General features: G+C 34.3%; 2 protein-coding genes across 2 annotated transcripts in view; one reads left to right on the top strand and one right to left on the bottom strand.

Moving 5' to 3' along the window:
• LOC138314682 (protein FAM117B-like) overlaps positions 1 to 9,270 on the top strand; it is a 43,664-nt gene extending 34,394 nt beyond the window's left edge. Inside the window, exons 6-8 of the mRNA XM_069255150.1 lie at positions 407 to 656; positions 1,044 to 1,176; positions 1,714 to 9,270. Coding sequence (XP_069111251.1) covers positions 407 to 656; positions 1,044 to 1,176; positions 1,714 to 1,876 — 546 coding nt within the window. The 3' untranslated portion in view covers positions 1,877 to 9,270. The remainder of the gene's footprint in view (positions 1 to 406; positions 657 to 1,043; positions 1,177 to 1,713) is intronic.
• On the bottom strand, positions 7,992 to 16,181 carry LOC138314681 (tRNA N6-adenosine threonylcarbamoyltransferase, mitochondrial-like). The gene is made up of 10 exons (XM_069255149.1): positions 15,753 to 16,181; positions 15,246 to 15,345; positions 14,192 to 14,286; positions 13,839 to 13,901; positions 13,576 to 13,705; positions 12,805 to 13,012; positions 12,207 to 12,352; positions 11,267 to 11,397; positions 10,765 to 10,851; positions 7,992 to 10,200 (listed from the first exon to the last, which is right to left on the bottom strand). The coding sequence occupies exons 1-10, from the start codon at positions 16,076 to 16,078 to the stop codon at positions 10,071 to 10,073; spliced, it is 1,416 nt and encodes a 471-aa protein (XP_069111250.1). The 5' UTR covers positions 16,079 to 16,181; the 3' UTR covers positions 7,992 to 10,070.
• Between the last annotated feature and the right edge of the window lie 111 nt (positions 16,182 to 16,292).

The following is a 16,292-nucleotide window of genomic DNA, read 5'->3' as shown; positions in this document are numbered from 1 at the left end:
ATAAATCTTCAAATGTATAACTGCAACATATTATTGATTAGATAAACACCATACATATTTTAACAGTAGAATAAAGAAATCCAGTTGGTCCCATCCGCACACCCCTTTCAGGAATGTTCATACATAGATATTTGACATCTCAACAACATTCTTTTTTCATTGTGATGGACTTTTTGAATCATTTTACAAGTTGTTTATGCTTTAAGAATTGGTAGCAACCATATTTGTTTTGGAACTTAACATTAATTTGTGAGAAAATAATTTTACTTGTGGGAAAAATTGAAAACAATCAATAGCTGTTTCCAAGCGAATATTTTAAATGTAGGTCGTGATGAATAGAGTATTGTGATACTGAAGCAGCTGTATTACCTATCTCTTTAGCTAACAATGTTTTTGATCAACACAGGTACATGATATACCTGACGGACATCGTGCACCAGTAAATGACATCCTGATGTTACGTGGAAGCGGTACACGTAGTGTTGACACGCAGACTCCGTCAGGCTGTATAGATGATACGGGTAGTACTGGCAGTACAGGGAGTCGGTCCCAGTCTATCAGTCCCGCCATGCCTATCATTCCTGGACACCTTGATACATCCCGTCCCTCAAGTATCACAGAGTCCTCACCACGCGAGGCTGACCGACTTGAAAAAGGTGGGGCTTCGCAGAAATATCATTTTCTCTTAATGCAATCCCTCATTCGACTTAAAATAGCCAAAGTTGTCTTTACCATTCTTAATGACTTTAAACATTACGCAAACGTGTTAGATTTGACTAGAGCCAGATAGTGTTTAGCAAAAAAGTTTTAGGTTTACAAATGAATCATTTAAGAGTTGAGATTTCATTTTAGCTTCCACTTTATCAATTATTAAGCCTTTGAGACATGAAAATGAACTTTAGTGCCGGCCTTGTTAAGAAATTCCAATTACATCCAGACTTGGTTTGTCTTGTTGCTAAACTATTTGTTATCAATCTATGAGCTAGTACAAATGACTAAGAGTAATAAAACCTATAAGTAATGATATGTGTGTGGTGTTGCAGTTGAAGGAGAAGGCTGTGAGTCCCCGGACAATCTTCTTAAAGTCGTGTCCAGTCCTCGTCCTAACAAGTCATACGCCTTCGTCAGGGAGCCACCAGATGGCTGTGAAAAGGTCAAGGTCATAGATGAAAATGGGTAAGTTGACAAGATAGTAGCAGGTTATATACTTTTACTCATTCACCTCTGAAATTAAATAATGAACCATTCGAGCTGTAGAATTAGACGAGTGGAAACATACAACCTCATAGCTGTGTCGTATGAAGTTAAAATTGAACAGAAATGTTTTCTGGTAAAGGCACCCCTATAAAGCCATCCGTATAATTCATGATTTTTTTTTGAAATTCTTTTATTTTTCCAAAGTGTCATTTCATCAATACAGTAAATAAATATATAATAACTACACAGCAATCATACATACTTCCTCACCAACATTTTCAATTCTGTGATCAATACTTATTCAATTTACTCACTGTGACATTCTCTCTCTCAATCATACTGGGTTTAAGATAAAAACAAAAACAGAAAAAAAGACCATAAAAGATAAAAGTCATGATTTGGTATTAGTAACACTTCTGGATTGATATTGACCATTGAATGTTAAAAGAGAATATCACAGCCGTCTATGACAAAGCCATGATTATAGTAGTAGTAACGCTTGTGTTTGTGTTGTAGAAGACCTCCACAGCCATCTATAAAGGCCCCACTTCTCTACTGTCCCATCAAGCCTTCACAACTCGTGCTGAAACCAAGGGAGGATTCTGCGTTCTGTCCACTTAGCAAATGTTACATAACTCCAGAAATAACAGTGAAATCTCAGGCCACGGGAACCACGTAGATGACCACTACCGGGGTCGACGTCCCCACCTCAATGTTAAATACTGTACTCGTAAATTGTACACAAACGACCAGTGCAAATGTTGGTACGAGTTATGCCCCTTGATTAAAGATGCTTTCCATTGCTCATGGTAATATGGTTTTCTCATTAGATTCATTTTTTAAACTAAAAGGTTACTGAATTCCAGTTTTACATTATATCATCAATTTGAATAGTGTAAAGAAAGACTTAATATTTCCAGGTAATAATGGAAAGCACCTTCAAGCTTGCCAGTTTTATGTCTTTTCAAGAACTTTAAGAGATAATGTATGCTGAGAAATAATTATAAAATAGAAAATAATCCACGATGAACTTTTGCTTTAGCCTCATTGTGCATTGTATAGTAGTCTACAGGAAACAACTTGGCCACTTTGGTTAAATTGTGTCAAATTGTCGTTCTGTTTTTGTTATAACTTATCATAGATATCATATATAGATTTGTTTATTTTTGAAAATTATTATCAAGTTAGATTGTACTCCATTGTATTTGTTGTCGTAGTTATTTATAGGGCATTACTGAGTTAAGTATGTTAAACACTTGTTACATTATCATTGTTGTGGTGCATTGTTTTGTATGGGGTAAACGGTTATCAGTGTTTAAGCTTACAGATTGATTACATAATAAACCTTATTCATTCACCCTTAAATACACATTTGAACCCTTCCATTTCTAATGCTGGAATAGTTCAATTGAAAATATCAGAGGTGAATTTGTTTAAAAATTCAGACATACGGTACTGGCAAGCTTGTCATAGGGGATAGCTTTGTGTCACCAAGGAATGGACAAAAGATCCTCAAAGACTGACAGAGGGTGACGTCCTCAGTTAGAAATCCTATCATATCATAAATATTGTCATCCAACGAGTTTTAACATGCTTCTTCACATTTTTTACCAGAGTTATGTCTCTTGGATAAATTAATGAACTTTTAAAGACACAGGCTCCTGTTGCATCTTGGGATTACACAGGGACCTGTCTTGTCTCAGGATGACACAGAGACCTATTGTACTGGTAAAATATGTGTAAGAAATTTATGTGAGTTGTGTACATACTGATTGGTATTTAACCACACTAAATGGCTTTAGTGGTCCAAAGTGGCCGGTGTGTACTTGGTGTTATCTTATCCTCAAGGTCATCCCCTAACCCAAGGTCAGATTTAGTTTTCAAGATACAAACATTCTGGGCAAAACTTGTGAGATTATTTTTAAAAGAAAACTGATTTTAGAAGAGAAGTCTCCTGGTCTGTTCCCCATTTCTGTATTTGTTGAAGGATTATAACATTGGATGTTTCTCAGAAATCCTGTGAATTCAAGGCATGAAGCTATGATGTATTCATTTGTTTTTCTTAACCAAACTTCCTCAGGCATTTTTCATGTTGATCTCGACACTGTCTGCTCAGACAATATTCCATATTTGAATTCCATGACGATTCCATACAATCTAGCACCTTCTACCAAACTGTAATTTTGGTAATACAAACAGCCAATATGAGATTTAGTTGTGTGACATGACGACCTTGAGGAAAGAACAGTACACCAAGATACACACATTTCGCTGTGCCGTCCATATTTTGAGAATTTTATGATCTTTGATTTACCTTAAAACAATTATTAAATGTAATAATGATCTGTTACTACTGTTCTTATGCCCTAAATGAGTGTAACTAAATATCTTTAAATACTTTGTAGGGTACTATGTTTACCATACTTGGTATAGGCTTACAATACACTATACATCGTGTGAAGTACAGTATAAGCTTTATGGGCTGTACTTGATGTGGAGTACATTTAATGTAAGCTAATGGATACTTGATATGAAGTGCATTTTATTGTGTACTTGATTGATGGAGTATTATAAGCTGTCCTTGGTATATGGAGTACAGTATAATCTGTACTTGGTATATGGAGTACAGTATAAGCTGTACATGGTATATGGAGTACAGTATAAACTGTACTTGGTATATGGAGTATTATAAGCTGTACTTGGTATATGGAGTACAGTATAAGCTGTACTTGCTGTATGGGGTACAGTATAAGCTGTACTTGCTGTATGGAGTACAGTATAAGCTGTACTTGGTATATGGAGTACAGTATAAGCTGTACTTGGTATATGGAGTACAGTATAAGCTGTACTTGGTATATGGAGTACAGTGTAAGCTGTACTTGATGTATTGGAGTACAGTGTAAGCTGTACTTGATGTATGGGGTACAGTATAAGCTGTACTTGATGTATGAAGTATAGAATAAGCTGTTCTTGATATATTGAGTATAGAATAAGCTGTACTTTTGTATGGAGTTTAATATCAGCTGTACTTGTGTATGGAGTATAATATAAGCTGTACATGGAATGAGGAGAACAGTATAAGCTGTACTTCGTGTATGGAGTATGGTATAAGCTGTACTTGTTGTTTCGAGTAAACGGAAGTGTAGTATACATTTTATTAATGTTTGCCCTTTGAAAAAAAAACATAGGGCCCAGTCAGTATAAATAGCTATTATATATTTATAACATGTACAGTTTTTCAATATGTAAAAAATGATATAGTGTAAATGTTGCAATTAGCATTGACATTTTCTTCCAGTAAATAGGCATGTTAGAATGTAGTGATTATTTGATATTGAACATATTTAATAGCACACAATTTTCAGTTGTCCTCTTTGTTCTAATCTCATTATCAAAATTTTATCACTGCTTCAACCAATGCACTTGGAACATCTACTTTTAGCTTTATTCCCTGTGTGTAAGCTGAAAGGACTTGTGTAGTGATCCAGTCCATTATTGGAGGTATTCAAACATTACTAGTATTGGTGCCATACGTAGGATCATCATCCTGTAATGGTATATCGCTTCTGTAAGTCACTATGGTCGTTAATGCTTTAGTTTTAATGCCAAAAATCATTCTGTGGTCATGATAATGAAATTGAAGGGAACAAGAAAATCTTGCTAAGTGAAATAGTAAGTTTTTATGGTGAAGCGAATCCTTGTTATTGTTAAGCCCTTATTGTAGAGTATAATAATGGCAAAAATCTTCATAAAATATTTACATCTAAGTTGATAAAGGGATGTGGTTAAGGAAGCGGTTAAATTTATTACAAACATCCAACCTAGCTTGATGATCTTGAAACTATTCTAAAGGTTTTTATATGGCATCATTTTTTAAACATTGTCTGTAATTGGCCAATTCCAATCTAAGAACAGTTTTGACCAAGTTTCATTTTGTGATATTCAGGCTCATGTATGGCTTTGCAGAATGAGTCACTAACAATGTTTTAAAATCAATTAGATATTTTTTGTTGTGCCAATGCAACATGTTATAAAATTGTAGGGTATATAGGACAAAGTGTTTATGGGCATGTGTTAAAGTTAAAGGTTCATTACCTCATGTGTGATAACTACAAGTATTGGTTGTTTCAATATATGTATACACTCTCAACAGGCACTGCATTTAGGCTTCTAGTGGGTATGCCCAGCCAATACGATGGTCAGTATACAGGTACTCTGTATAATATGGTTTGTATGATATTGTTGTCGCAATGTTCACGGGCCAATTACTGAGAAATAGGTTTTAATCATTTGATCTCAAGTTTCCCAAATGAGCCTGTTAATCATACAAAATCATGACATCAATGAAATCTCAACTCTTCATTATTTGTTTTAAAGTTTTGTTTTTGTTATGCATTTCCTGTTAATTGTTATTTCTATGGTTAGATTGGTGATATCCATATTCTCTACATGATACAAATGTGCCGTATAAACATCAAACCGGTACAAGATTAATGTCACTTGGACACTGGAAAGGAAGCTGAATTGTTCATGCTGAGATGTTTAGAGTGGACAGACTGGTTTTGATGAGGTTAGATGTTATTAAGGACTGATGTATTCCAATGTTTTCCAATATAATTGTTATTTGTTTGTGAATTGGACCAGTCATTGATGTTGCTCTGATCACCATGCCTGATTTTACAGAACACATCTAAGTTTTATTGATTCTTGTACCTTATTGTTATACATGAACATGTCCTCGTCCACTTGCTGAAATGGATTGATCCACTCTTTCTCTTCATCACCTAGTAATTTGATAAGTCTTTGTGTCAGGGAGAATAAAACCATGATCCTGGATATAAGGTATTGTAGTAATGGGTTTAAATCTGTTTTTCCTGGAGATCTTTCATTTTAGTGCCTAGTTCTCTGCTAAGGTTTATAAAATTTTCTTTATCAAGGTTGATGTTTCAGATGCGTGTTGAATCTCCTTCAGTCTGGCTAGATTTGTAAAAGAGAGATCTGATCAGTTGGAATTGATTTACTTGCTCATTTTTTTCCTTCTGTACTTTGGCAGCTTCAGCTGAATTGAAGTGTCAGGACAAATCTAGAGGATTTCTATGGAGTTATTTCATGGAAGTTTCAAGTAGATAACCTACCTGGCATTTTCTTGGCCATTTGATACATTCCTTACACTTCGGGTCAGTAAAACAGGACATTATTTTCTCCTGCTTGTAATGTTTCTTTATCTTTCAATGATTATTTGTACTGTAAAACTGACAACTCCTGTGCCTACTTAAATTAGTGATTTTAATATAATATACACTGTATCTCAATTTCCTCTAAACTGTGATTAGTAAATTTGAGGACAAAGAACGAGTGAAGGGATACATTAGGCATTTTATAATGCATTCTGTATAACAAAACATTTGTGTGTGTGTTTATTCTTTAATTCACTGCTTGGAGTAACAGATCTTTACTATAAACTATCATTGATTTCAAAAAATACAGTTGCATATTTAATTTCCTGTGATATCTTTGGAGTATTAATCTCTTGAACTACTCTTATGAATAAGCTCAAATGCTGGAGAACACAAAACTATATATGTGTAATATCAATGTTGCGTCCATACAAATAAACATCTATTCTGTCCAAGGAATATATTGTCTCGCGCTCCTAATACAGTATTGTTATTTCTCTGCATTTGTTTCTTATCTTGGCTATCTACAATGTTGATCAAGCAATCTCTCCATTCTTTTCACAACTAATTTTTATATCAAAATCATTAAGATTTTTCTGTTTCAGCAAATCAAAATGTTCTTTTTCATACATATTTACGGAATGGTGGCCGATTTACCAATCTGTCTGATTCCTTGTTGTGCTTGATAGAGAAGTACACTAGTCATGTTTATGTGGATATAAATAGAATTCATAGCTCTCCACAACCTCTGATAATCAATTTTCAAATTTGTGGCAGTTTATTAAAATTCCAATGTTGTAGATAGCTAAAACCTGTAAATTGACTTGGTTTAGTTGCCATATTTATATTGCTTTACATTAATGTAACCTACATTTAATCCCACATTGGCAGTCGGTGTTTCTTAATGTGTTATACCTAAGCTGAGACAGGGCGTATTGGTGTAAAATGGCTCATACTTATGGTCTAACTCATTCAAATTGACCGATAACTTGTTAGAATGGCAAGTTTGTGAATCTTTGATAACCTTTTCAGTTACAGGGATGTCCAACAATGGAAACGGTCATCATTTTCTTGAGTTGCATTGCTATTTCTTAATGAGGTCATTGTAATTTCCTCTTAAAGAGTTTTTTTTATGTTTTTTCTTTTCTTGCTTTTGGTAAATACACATACATAATATAGCTCTTTTCATATTAAATCTTCTGTGTAATAGCATAGTGAAAAATTTCCAAACACAGAAGATATACCTTAAATAACTTTGTGTGTGTGCAACCTAGAATGACAAAAAGAAGATTGCATTTGTCATTCATATGTACTATATAAATGTATTTTGTTCTAGGAATACTTCCTAGAATATGTCCTGTACATATGACTGTGCTGATAAGTGCTATATGCCCTAAATGACTTTAGACTAGTCTGAATCCTGGTCAGTCAGACTTGCGAGACTGTACATTTTGTTAATACTGTAAGTTCATATTTAGCTATATTAGTATTAGTTTATTTATTTTGTATTTACATTCTGTGTACAAAATATCTTAATAATTTGTTAGAATTCAAATTAATTAGGAGTTCACAATAATTAAGTTCTTTAATCAAATTCAATAACTTTGCCATTGCTGAAAATGCCATACAAACTGATCACCTGTTTATTTAAAACTTGTTGATATGAAATGTATCGGGTAATAAGTTATTAAAGTTTTACCTATATCTATGAATGTCTTGTATAGCGGTTACTTTGTTATACCAATTTTTAAATGGCAGATAAACTTTGATAATTTTTCTGTTAAGGGCACAAATCTAATTACCAATGCTTGAATAGTACTTAATAAGAGCCATTTCAGTCTTGAAATTTCTGTTGGCAGTTTGATGTTGTTCACATATTTTATTTCAAGTAATTTTGATTTGTCGTTTGTCTTTTTAAAACTCTATTAAACAGAGATGAAATAGAACATATCTTTGCGGTAATCTAATTTTAGTGCCTATCGTACAGACAACAAACTTGTGTATTATTTCTGTACAAGGTTTCAGGAAAACTGCTTGTGAGCAAGCTCATTGATAACTTTGCACTAAATTTGCATATACTGCTTTGCAAGTACATGTTTTTGGAGTTTTAACAATAACTACGATCAAATAGATTACTCGGCAAAGAAGTGGACATCAAGTTGGGGTCAATTATATATTTGAGTAATAACAGTAAAATGTTAATAGATATATACCGGTAAACGAAGAAAAACAAACAAAAAAGTTAACCGTATGTGTCACAAGCCCTTGTCATACAAACATTCACGTTTAACTAGGCTCACAATAAAAAACATACTCAATGCAATACATTTCCTCATGTCCTCATTCTTTTGTATGGTGTATCATGATGTAGTTACCTGTCATTTAGGTAATGTTCATTTTTATTCCAAATCTATCTGTGTGTCAAACAATACTAAAAGTCAAGTGCTTTTTACTTGTTGAAAATATTGTAAAGATACCAAGTTTTTATGATAAATCAATTAAATATCGCTATATTTGAGAATGTTGACAATTTCAAGGAATCTGCACCTTTTGAATCCAATCTAATTAAATTTAGACATGTTATTCCGCTCCACTACGATACTCTGTGTTACGTTACTTGCATTGGAGCGTAGCGTAGTGGAGCAGAATTACAAGTCTAATTTTAATTCCATGTAGGTTGCTTTTGAATCATGTCTGTTGTCAACACAATCATGTATTTCGTTTCATCATAATTGCTGTCAACAATCTGTACAAAAACTTGTTTTATTTGCTATTGATTGAACTATATTCCACTTGCCAATAAAGGAAACAAGTTGTGCTGTTATCAACACATTTCACCCTGAAAGTTGTTTGAATCTGGATAAAGAACAGAGTTGTGTTTGACTAATTCTTGCTTTTGTGTTATTTTAAGCAATAAGTTATTGTGACATTATATATATAGATAACATTATTCTTCACCCTTAGTCGTTTAATTTATATTAATGTTATTTTATGACTTTTGCCATGATTTCTGTGTTACCCTTGTGTAAATACAATACAGACTGGTGAAGATATTTGTTTTTGACAATGCAGAATAGAAAATAAAATGTTATCTTTTCTACATACATAAACCTGTGTCCTCTTCTCTGTTAAGTCCTATAAATATTATGTAAATATGTTGATTACACTTTCATAAACTCATGGGACTTTGGTAGCCAAGTGGTTCAGATATCCTAACATTTAGACCTCCACGTCGGGGTCATAAGTTTGAATCCCAAGGATTTTCCTTCGTAATGCTTCATGTACTGTAAACCAACCATCTTTTGCATCTACTAATTTTTTTTTGCGATTTCCATTCCAAAACAAGTTCACGAATATTAACATTCGCTGGTTTAGAATTGAATGGATATTACTATATAAAAGCTGTAAGTATTAATTTGCGGAATAATCTTTCGCAAAATTGGAGAGAAAGTTAATCACATGCAAATGGAAGTTGGTTAACAGTACCTGCCACAGTCATTTTCCAGCTAACACAGAAGACAATGCTTGTCCTATCCTTATTACCTCTTCAGTCTCTTAACTGCCAAGAACTTTAGGCAGATATAGGTATAGCTGCATCAAAGATTACGGTATGTAGTTTAAATAAATAAAAAAATCCTGAAAGACTGATAGTCCGAGCAAACTGGACATGTACATTAATTGGTGGGATCTCTGTTGTCAACCTTTAGACATGTCACTTTTATTTGTACTATAGATAGAGTCCAAGCGAGTACGTAGTTGTTTCAGTCTTGGTAGCTGAATGCGACACGACACAAGCTCTTCTCTATGGCATTCCCCAATTGGACACCTAACACAGACGAAACATGATTTCAATTTTTTTGGAGATAAATCATCACAAGTGATGGCTAAAATATGCCAAATACCAAAATTTATGTCCTTTCCACAAATGTTATATTATTGGTCAAGAAATAATTTGTTGACCAAAGGCAAATATGAAAGTAGAGGTACAATACATAGCATCTCATCTACAGTGCCATCCCTTTAAGTGCACAGCGAGCATGTTGCCATTATGAGGAAATCCTAAATATGGTGCTGTACACCACCCTATGATCCAACTTAGAAATTCTAAGTAAAAAAGGTTACAGATTTTTTACATGGAATAATAACATGCCCAGGTGAACCTACAAAAATGTACCAGTATGTGCAAGCATGAACATGCAGTTACAAGTAGAAAAGAGAAAGGAGTCTGGATGAGTGTGAAAGGACTGCACAAAGTCTATGGACTGATTAATATGTTTCCAGGGCATCAGACAGAAAATCAGCCTTTTGTAGGGATTGAAAATTATTTTACTTAGCAAGGGACACATTATGATGTTACAATGTAATTATCTGGACAGGGCTTATATCTTACCTGGCTAAGACTTTGGTAGGGATCGCCTTCACTCCTTGGGGATCGGGTGCAATCCCTGAACCAGCGAGCAACTTCTCCATACCATTCCTTCAATGACATTGATATATATGTTAAATTTAAGACCAAAGGGACATAACTCAGATTAGACAGCATGTTTTGGATTTCAGAACTAATTGTACCTTAATGGACACTTGCTTGATAACACAAATGGCAAGTAAAGAAATTCTTACAAAACTTATGTTCAATATTACTAAGGTAAGGCTTTAGTTTAGTACTAGATACATACTTACACTAAAATCATTTGTTTCTATATATTTTTTCCGAATTAAACCTATTTCTTTGCTAAATGCTATAAAATGAAATAGGTTTATTTAGAATCATTGCAGATTTTATCCATACAAAAATCGGAGATAGACAGAGAGCTTACATAATATTGAATGAGGAGTTTTATCATCTGTTCCTGTTACCATGGTTACTACAATAAACAAGGAGAATGACGTACCAAGCGATCATGATACCATTGTCTGTACAGAGTTCAGGTGGAGGACACACCAAGCAATAGCCACTCTCCTCACAGACAGCTTCAAAGCCTTGTCTCATAATCTGGTTACTGGCTACACCCCCGGACACCACCTAATCAGAGACATATTTATCAGGTCAGATTAATAGAATCTTACATGGGTCTGTCATGTGGACAAGGATATCTCAACCTGAGTGAAAGATTTTGGATGTCAACCCGAGGCTTTTCTTTTTCTCCCATACCTAATAGGAAAAAATCCAAAATTCTCGCTGCTCTCCGGGCTTTTCATCGCGCCATTATCACAGGAACGTGATTTAATATGTGTCAAAACTGATGACTTGGTTGACAATGCATGACGTGGCCGACGTGGCTATGCCACATGTATTGATGACGTCCCATTATCGTCTAGCGCGTGTGAGCTGTCTTACACCCCCTTGTGTAAGATAGAGATCTCTTTCCCCTAGCAACCATGGAATATCACTTTGAATTATGGGAGAAATATAAGGTGCTACCATAAAGATGATTTTTTTAAAACATTTTATGATGAGTAATTTCCTTTGCATTACCCGATTGATATACAGATCCTTATTCTGTTACAAATTAAAAGATGATTAGCAACATCCCATATGGAATCATGTCCTTGTATTAATTACTAGAGATTCTTTTTGATGTTACACACATGTAAGGTTAATTAGGAGTATGTGAAATAGTTGTATAATGCTTGCATAATTTTGTCCCATAATACTTGCAAATGATATCACATGATAGACTATTAAAAAGGAAATAAAAGATGACCATAACATGACCCTGGAGTAAAGAGATGGTGTAGTTATATCTAATGGTTAATAAGTTGTTTTAATGTGATATATCCACTGAAGATATACAGTAATATTATTGTTGAATACCTGGTAAGATTACTTACCAGAGTTGGTTTCTCACTGACGATACCTTTCTGTTGACAGAACAGAAATCCTCTCTGTAGCTTACGGAGAAACTGTAGCATAATGCTGTGTTGGAAGCTTGCACAAAAGTCAGATACATTGGGAATAATTTCATTCTCATCTAGACCTGAAAAGTCAAAACCATTTTACAATACCAGCTAAATGGAAAAGTCATAAGTGTAATATATCTTTTCTGCTACAAGAGCAACTTTAAATAATATTTTGCTTCTTAGCTATTCGAAAATACATTGAATCACAATTAAGGGCTGTTACTGACAATAGTGCATTCATATACAATTACATTTGTGTAACATTAGATTGTCGCGTTCGAGCTCTCTCACAAACTTATATAATTTTTATCTCACAAAAATAATTTAAAGTGGTTTGAAATTTAAAACTAACAAACTGTTTATTGTACATCTGGCACAATTAAGATTTCTTTATGATCTTATTTTCAATAAGCACAATCTGATCAACCATAAGCAAAGAAATATTACTGATTTATATAAAATCACCACTTTAACTATACATAAATATTATATTGTTTAGGACGTAAGTGATAGTTTATCAGTCACATACCATGTTTCTGTCTTTCAGCTGCAATCCAGTTCCTTGCAAATGTAAGAGTTCCACTAAAACTAAAGTCACAATTTGGTGTACATTTGATATTAATACCAGGAAAAGTGACAGCCTTGGGATTACCTCCCCTTGCTATCCTCTCTATTGCTGCACCTCCACTAATCCCCTGGCACTCTGGGAGAACCTTCAGGTTCAGGCATCGAGATACCTAATTAATAAAACAGTATGCAAGGAAACTATCCAAATACCATGACATGATTGAATGCTTTAATCTTACATGAGAATAGACCAAGGTCACTCACTCAACAAAATTTTTAGCTAGCTTGATCTTCATCACAGCATCTCACTGGGCCTCTTGGTTATTGAAAACAAATAGCTGAAAAATGTTGACTCATTACATTCAGTTACCATACCATAAAAGAAGTTCAAGGTCATTGAGTTGAACAACTTTACAAACCTGTCATCTCAGCATGCTACCAGTCTGATATTGCAACTTAAAAGACTCAAATACTTACTTATTTAGAAACTTTCATACTTTCATACTTTTCATCTGATTGCAATTTAAGAAAATAATGCACATGACTTGAGGCTGAAATTACTGTCTTTGTCTCAACTTACCTGATGATATAGCATTTCCAAAGTTGAATAGAAATCTACAAGACCTTATGGTGCAAAGTGCAAGCTACCAGGCGAGTTCAAGAATATTATGTACTTAATTTGATAACAAACTATATCATTTAGATTATTTACCAATGGGAATACATTCCTCACCTTGTCTAAGGTATCTCCAGGTGCCATGTCCAGTCCTTTACCAAGTAACAAAAATGTGTCCACTCCTTTGGCCACTGCCAAGAGGGCATGACCTCCACTGACCAGAAGAACCAGGAATGGAAAATCAATTCTGTAAGAAAATCAGAGACATACTCAGCTAGTGTGACTAAATACAGCATAATAAACTGAACACTTCAACACCAAAATGAAAGAATGATGCAGCAACCAGTATCCATATATGGACTGAAGGATGCACAACTTACTCCTTGATCATCCTGGCTGTGAGAGCATGAGCCTCCATGTGATGGATTGGTATCATCGGCTTCCTACAACAAAGTTTTACAACCAAACAAGTGACTTCTTTCAACATTGACTTTGATACCTTGATATTTTTATACAATTTTAATGTATTGGTTTTGATAATGGTAAATAAGATTCTGAAGTCAAATTACTGTTTGCATTATGGCACTGCATTTATACACAAAAAATTGATCGATTAACCTTTTTTGAACGTAAAAAAATCTTTAGTTTTCCGTATTGAATATCCTTCCTCTCTATACTATTAAAATGTCAGCCCACTTTCTTTATGATGGCCAGTAAAATGCAGATAACCTACCCAGATTTAGCAACCAATTCCTTGGCATAGTTGAGACCAACATACAGAGAAGGCTCTAAGCCGGGTCTGTTAGTTACAGCAATAGCATCAACATCCTGAAGTTACAAAGTCTCTGTATCAAAAGGAAACTTATAATATGTCTTAACTTAATTAAAGATAGTGGTACTATTTTTCTATATTCTTTATTACTTGTCTATTCATCATTATTTAGTGTTTTTCTATAACGCATCTATCTGTTGACAGCTGGTAATTAGATGGGGGATATATGCTGGGCCTTTAATCCATGAAATAATTAATTATCTACGGCCGTGGCACATAATTATATATAACTGTATGTGGGTCTCCCTCATTTTTATTGCTGCCCTATTTGAGAGGTATTAATCGTCTCCCTTCCCCATTATCTATAACAAAAGACTACATCGGTCTGGAAAATCTGCCAGTGTCCACACCTATATTACACATGGTCAACGTTTACTTGTGGCTAATCATTTTTCTAAGTATTATGTTTTAGTGTTATTGCTCCTGCAAAGGAGCGAGGTTCTCCTGAAGTGCTCCTGCGCTCCTGCTGAGAGAGCAGAGTGGTTATCCTGTGAACTGTAACTGTATCCTGTAAATGCTATTGTTGCTGAATACACGTGGAACTTTATTACGGAGTTGAATTGTGTTTTACTCGACGACCCACTCTACTTTATTAAAACTCAGGTATTGTGGCGGATGCCTGAAGCTACCCTTGAAGGCATCTACGGAGGGCTGCGGGCTTGGAATATGTAAAGGGTCCTACACGTAACTCCCTCAGTTTTTCGCTACAATTGCTCACAGCGGCGTTGGATCAGCTCGCAGTTTTTTAGATTGCTAAAATTATATAAAATTTTCCCCTTTTGTTTTCTTTAAAAAGATAAGGGAGACAGATATTTGATAATTTACCCAAAATTAATAGTTATATACTCATATTATATAAAACTAAATTAATTTGAATGCTTTAATTAATTGTGCTTATTTAATAGCTGCTTCGATGTTTAATTTTAAAATCAGATAAAAAGATTTTTGTTCATACCTGGAGAGACAGTTTGGCATCACTAAGGGCTCTTTCTACAACTGGATGGATGTTCTGCACATGGATTCTCTTTGCAACATCTGGCTTTGCTCCACCAAATCTGAAAATATGATTTGAAGTTATAGTGCCGTAGTAGCAATTAAGTCCTCGCAGGCAGAATTTGTAAAAAAAAAAAAATAATAATAAAATGACACCTTACACTTTGACAAGGTATCATAATATTGAATGAGAGTTCTTTAATGCATGCTAATGATTTTAATGCAATAATGCAGTTGGCTTCAAGTTAAAAATCAAGATATAATGTCTAGTGTAAAACATTTATTTATCCGTCAATTGATTTTATAACTGGAAAATAGATAATTTTCGGATATACTGGAAATTTACATCTGGATACATCACAATTTAATAAATAGCTATCATTACAATATGTGCTTTGAGTTAAGGTTCAAAATTACTTTAGATAAAAAAATGTACCCGGTATAAAATAACATGATTATCTCCCCTTACTCCAAGTGTACTTTCGTTTGACTCTCCAGTGCATCTCCCAATACATTCCCAGCGTCGTCCACGATTGCAGCTCCAGTGTCGTCGAAACTTGTTTCTATCCCTAACACTAGTTTCCTTTGACGAATAGTTGAGTTCGAGAAAAGCCGTCCGATTTTAGCTATGTGGTTCTGTTTTCTAATCGTGAATGTTTGTTTACATCTTGATCGAACCACGTGGTTTCCTTGCAACCTTGTTGACAGATTCGCAAACTGGGTCTTGTTAACTTTTAAATATATCTTGTGACTCAGTGATGTTCTAGCAACAATATGGATCACTAAAGAATACATACTGTATCCGTATAAATGAGAAGATTACATTAAGTCATCACACTTAGAAAAACATATTGATAGTTTCCTCCTTTCCCGTACAGTCGCCGCATGGGCGCAGCCATCTTTGAAAATCCCCATGATGCTTTGCAATGGGACACGAATGGAATTTATGTCATTCATTAAAACGATGTAAAGATATGTTTAGTTTTTATTTATATCACTTTCCTATTGT

Source organism: Argopecten irradians, chromosome 2, assembly GCF_041381155.1.
Source record: "Argopecten irradians isolate NY chromosome 2, Ai_NY, whole genome shotgun sequence".
Lineage (NCBI taxonomy): Eukaryota > Metazoa > Mollusca > Bivalvia > Pectinida > Pectinidae > Argopecten > Argopecten irradians.
Note: the sequence above shows the minus strand (reverse complement) of the source record. Positions and strands in the feature narration are given on the sequence as shown.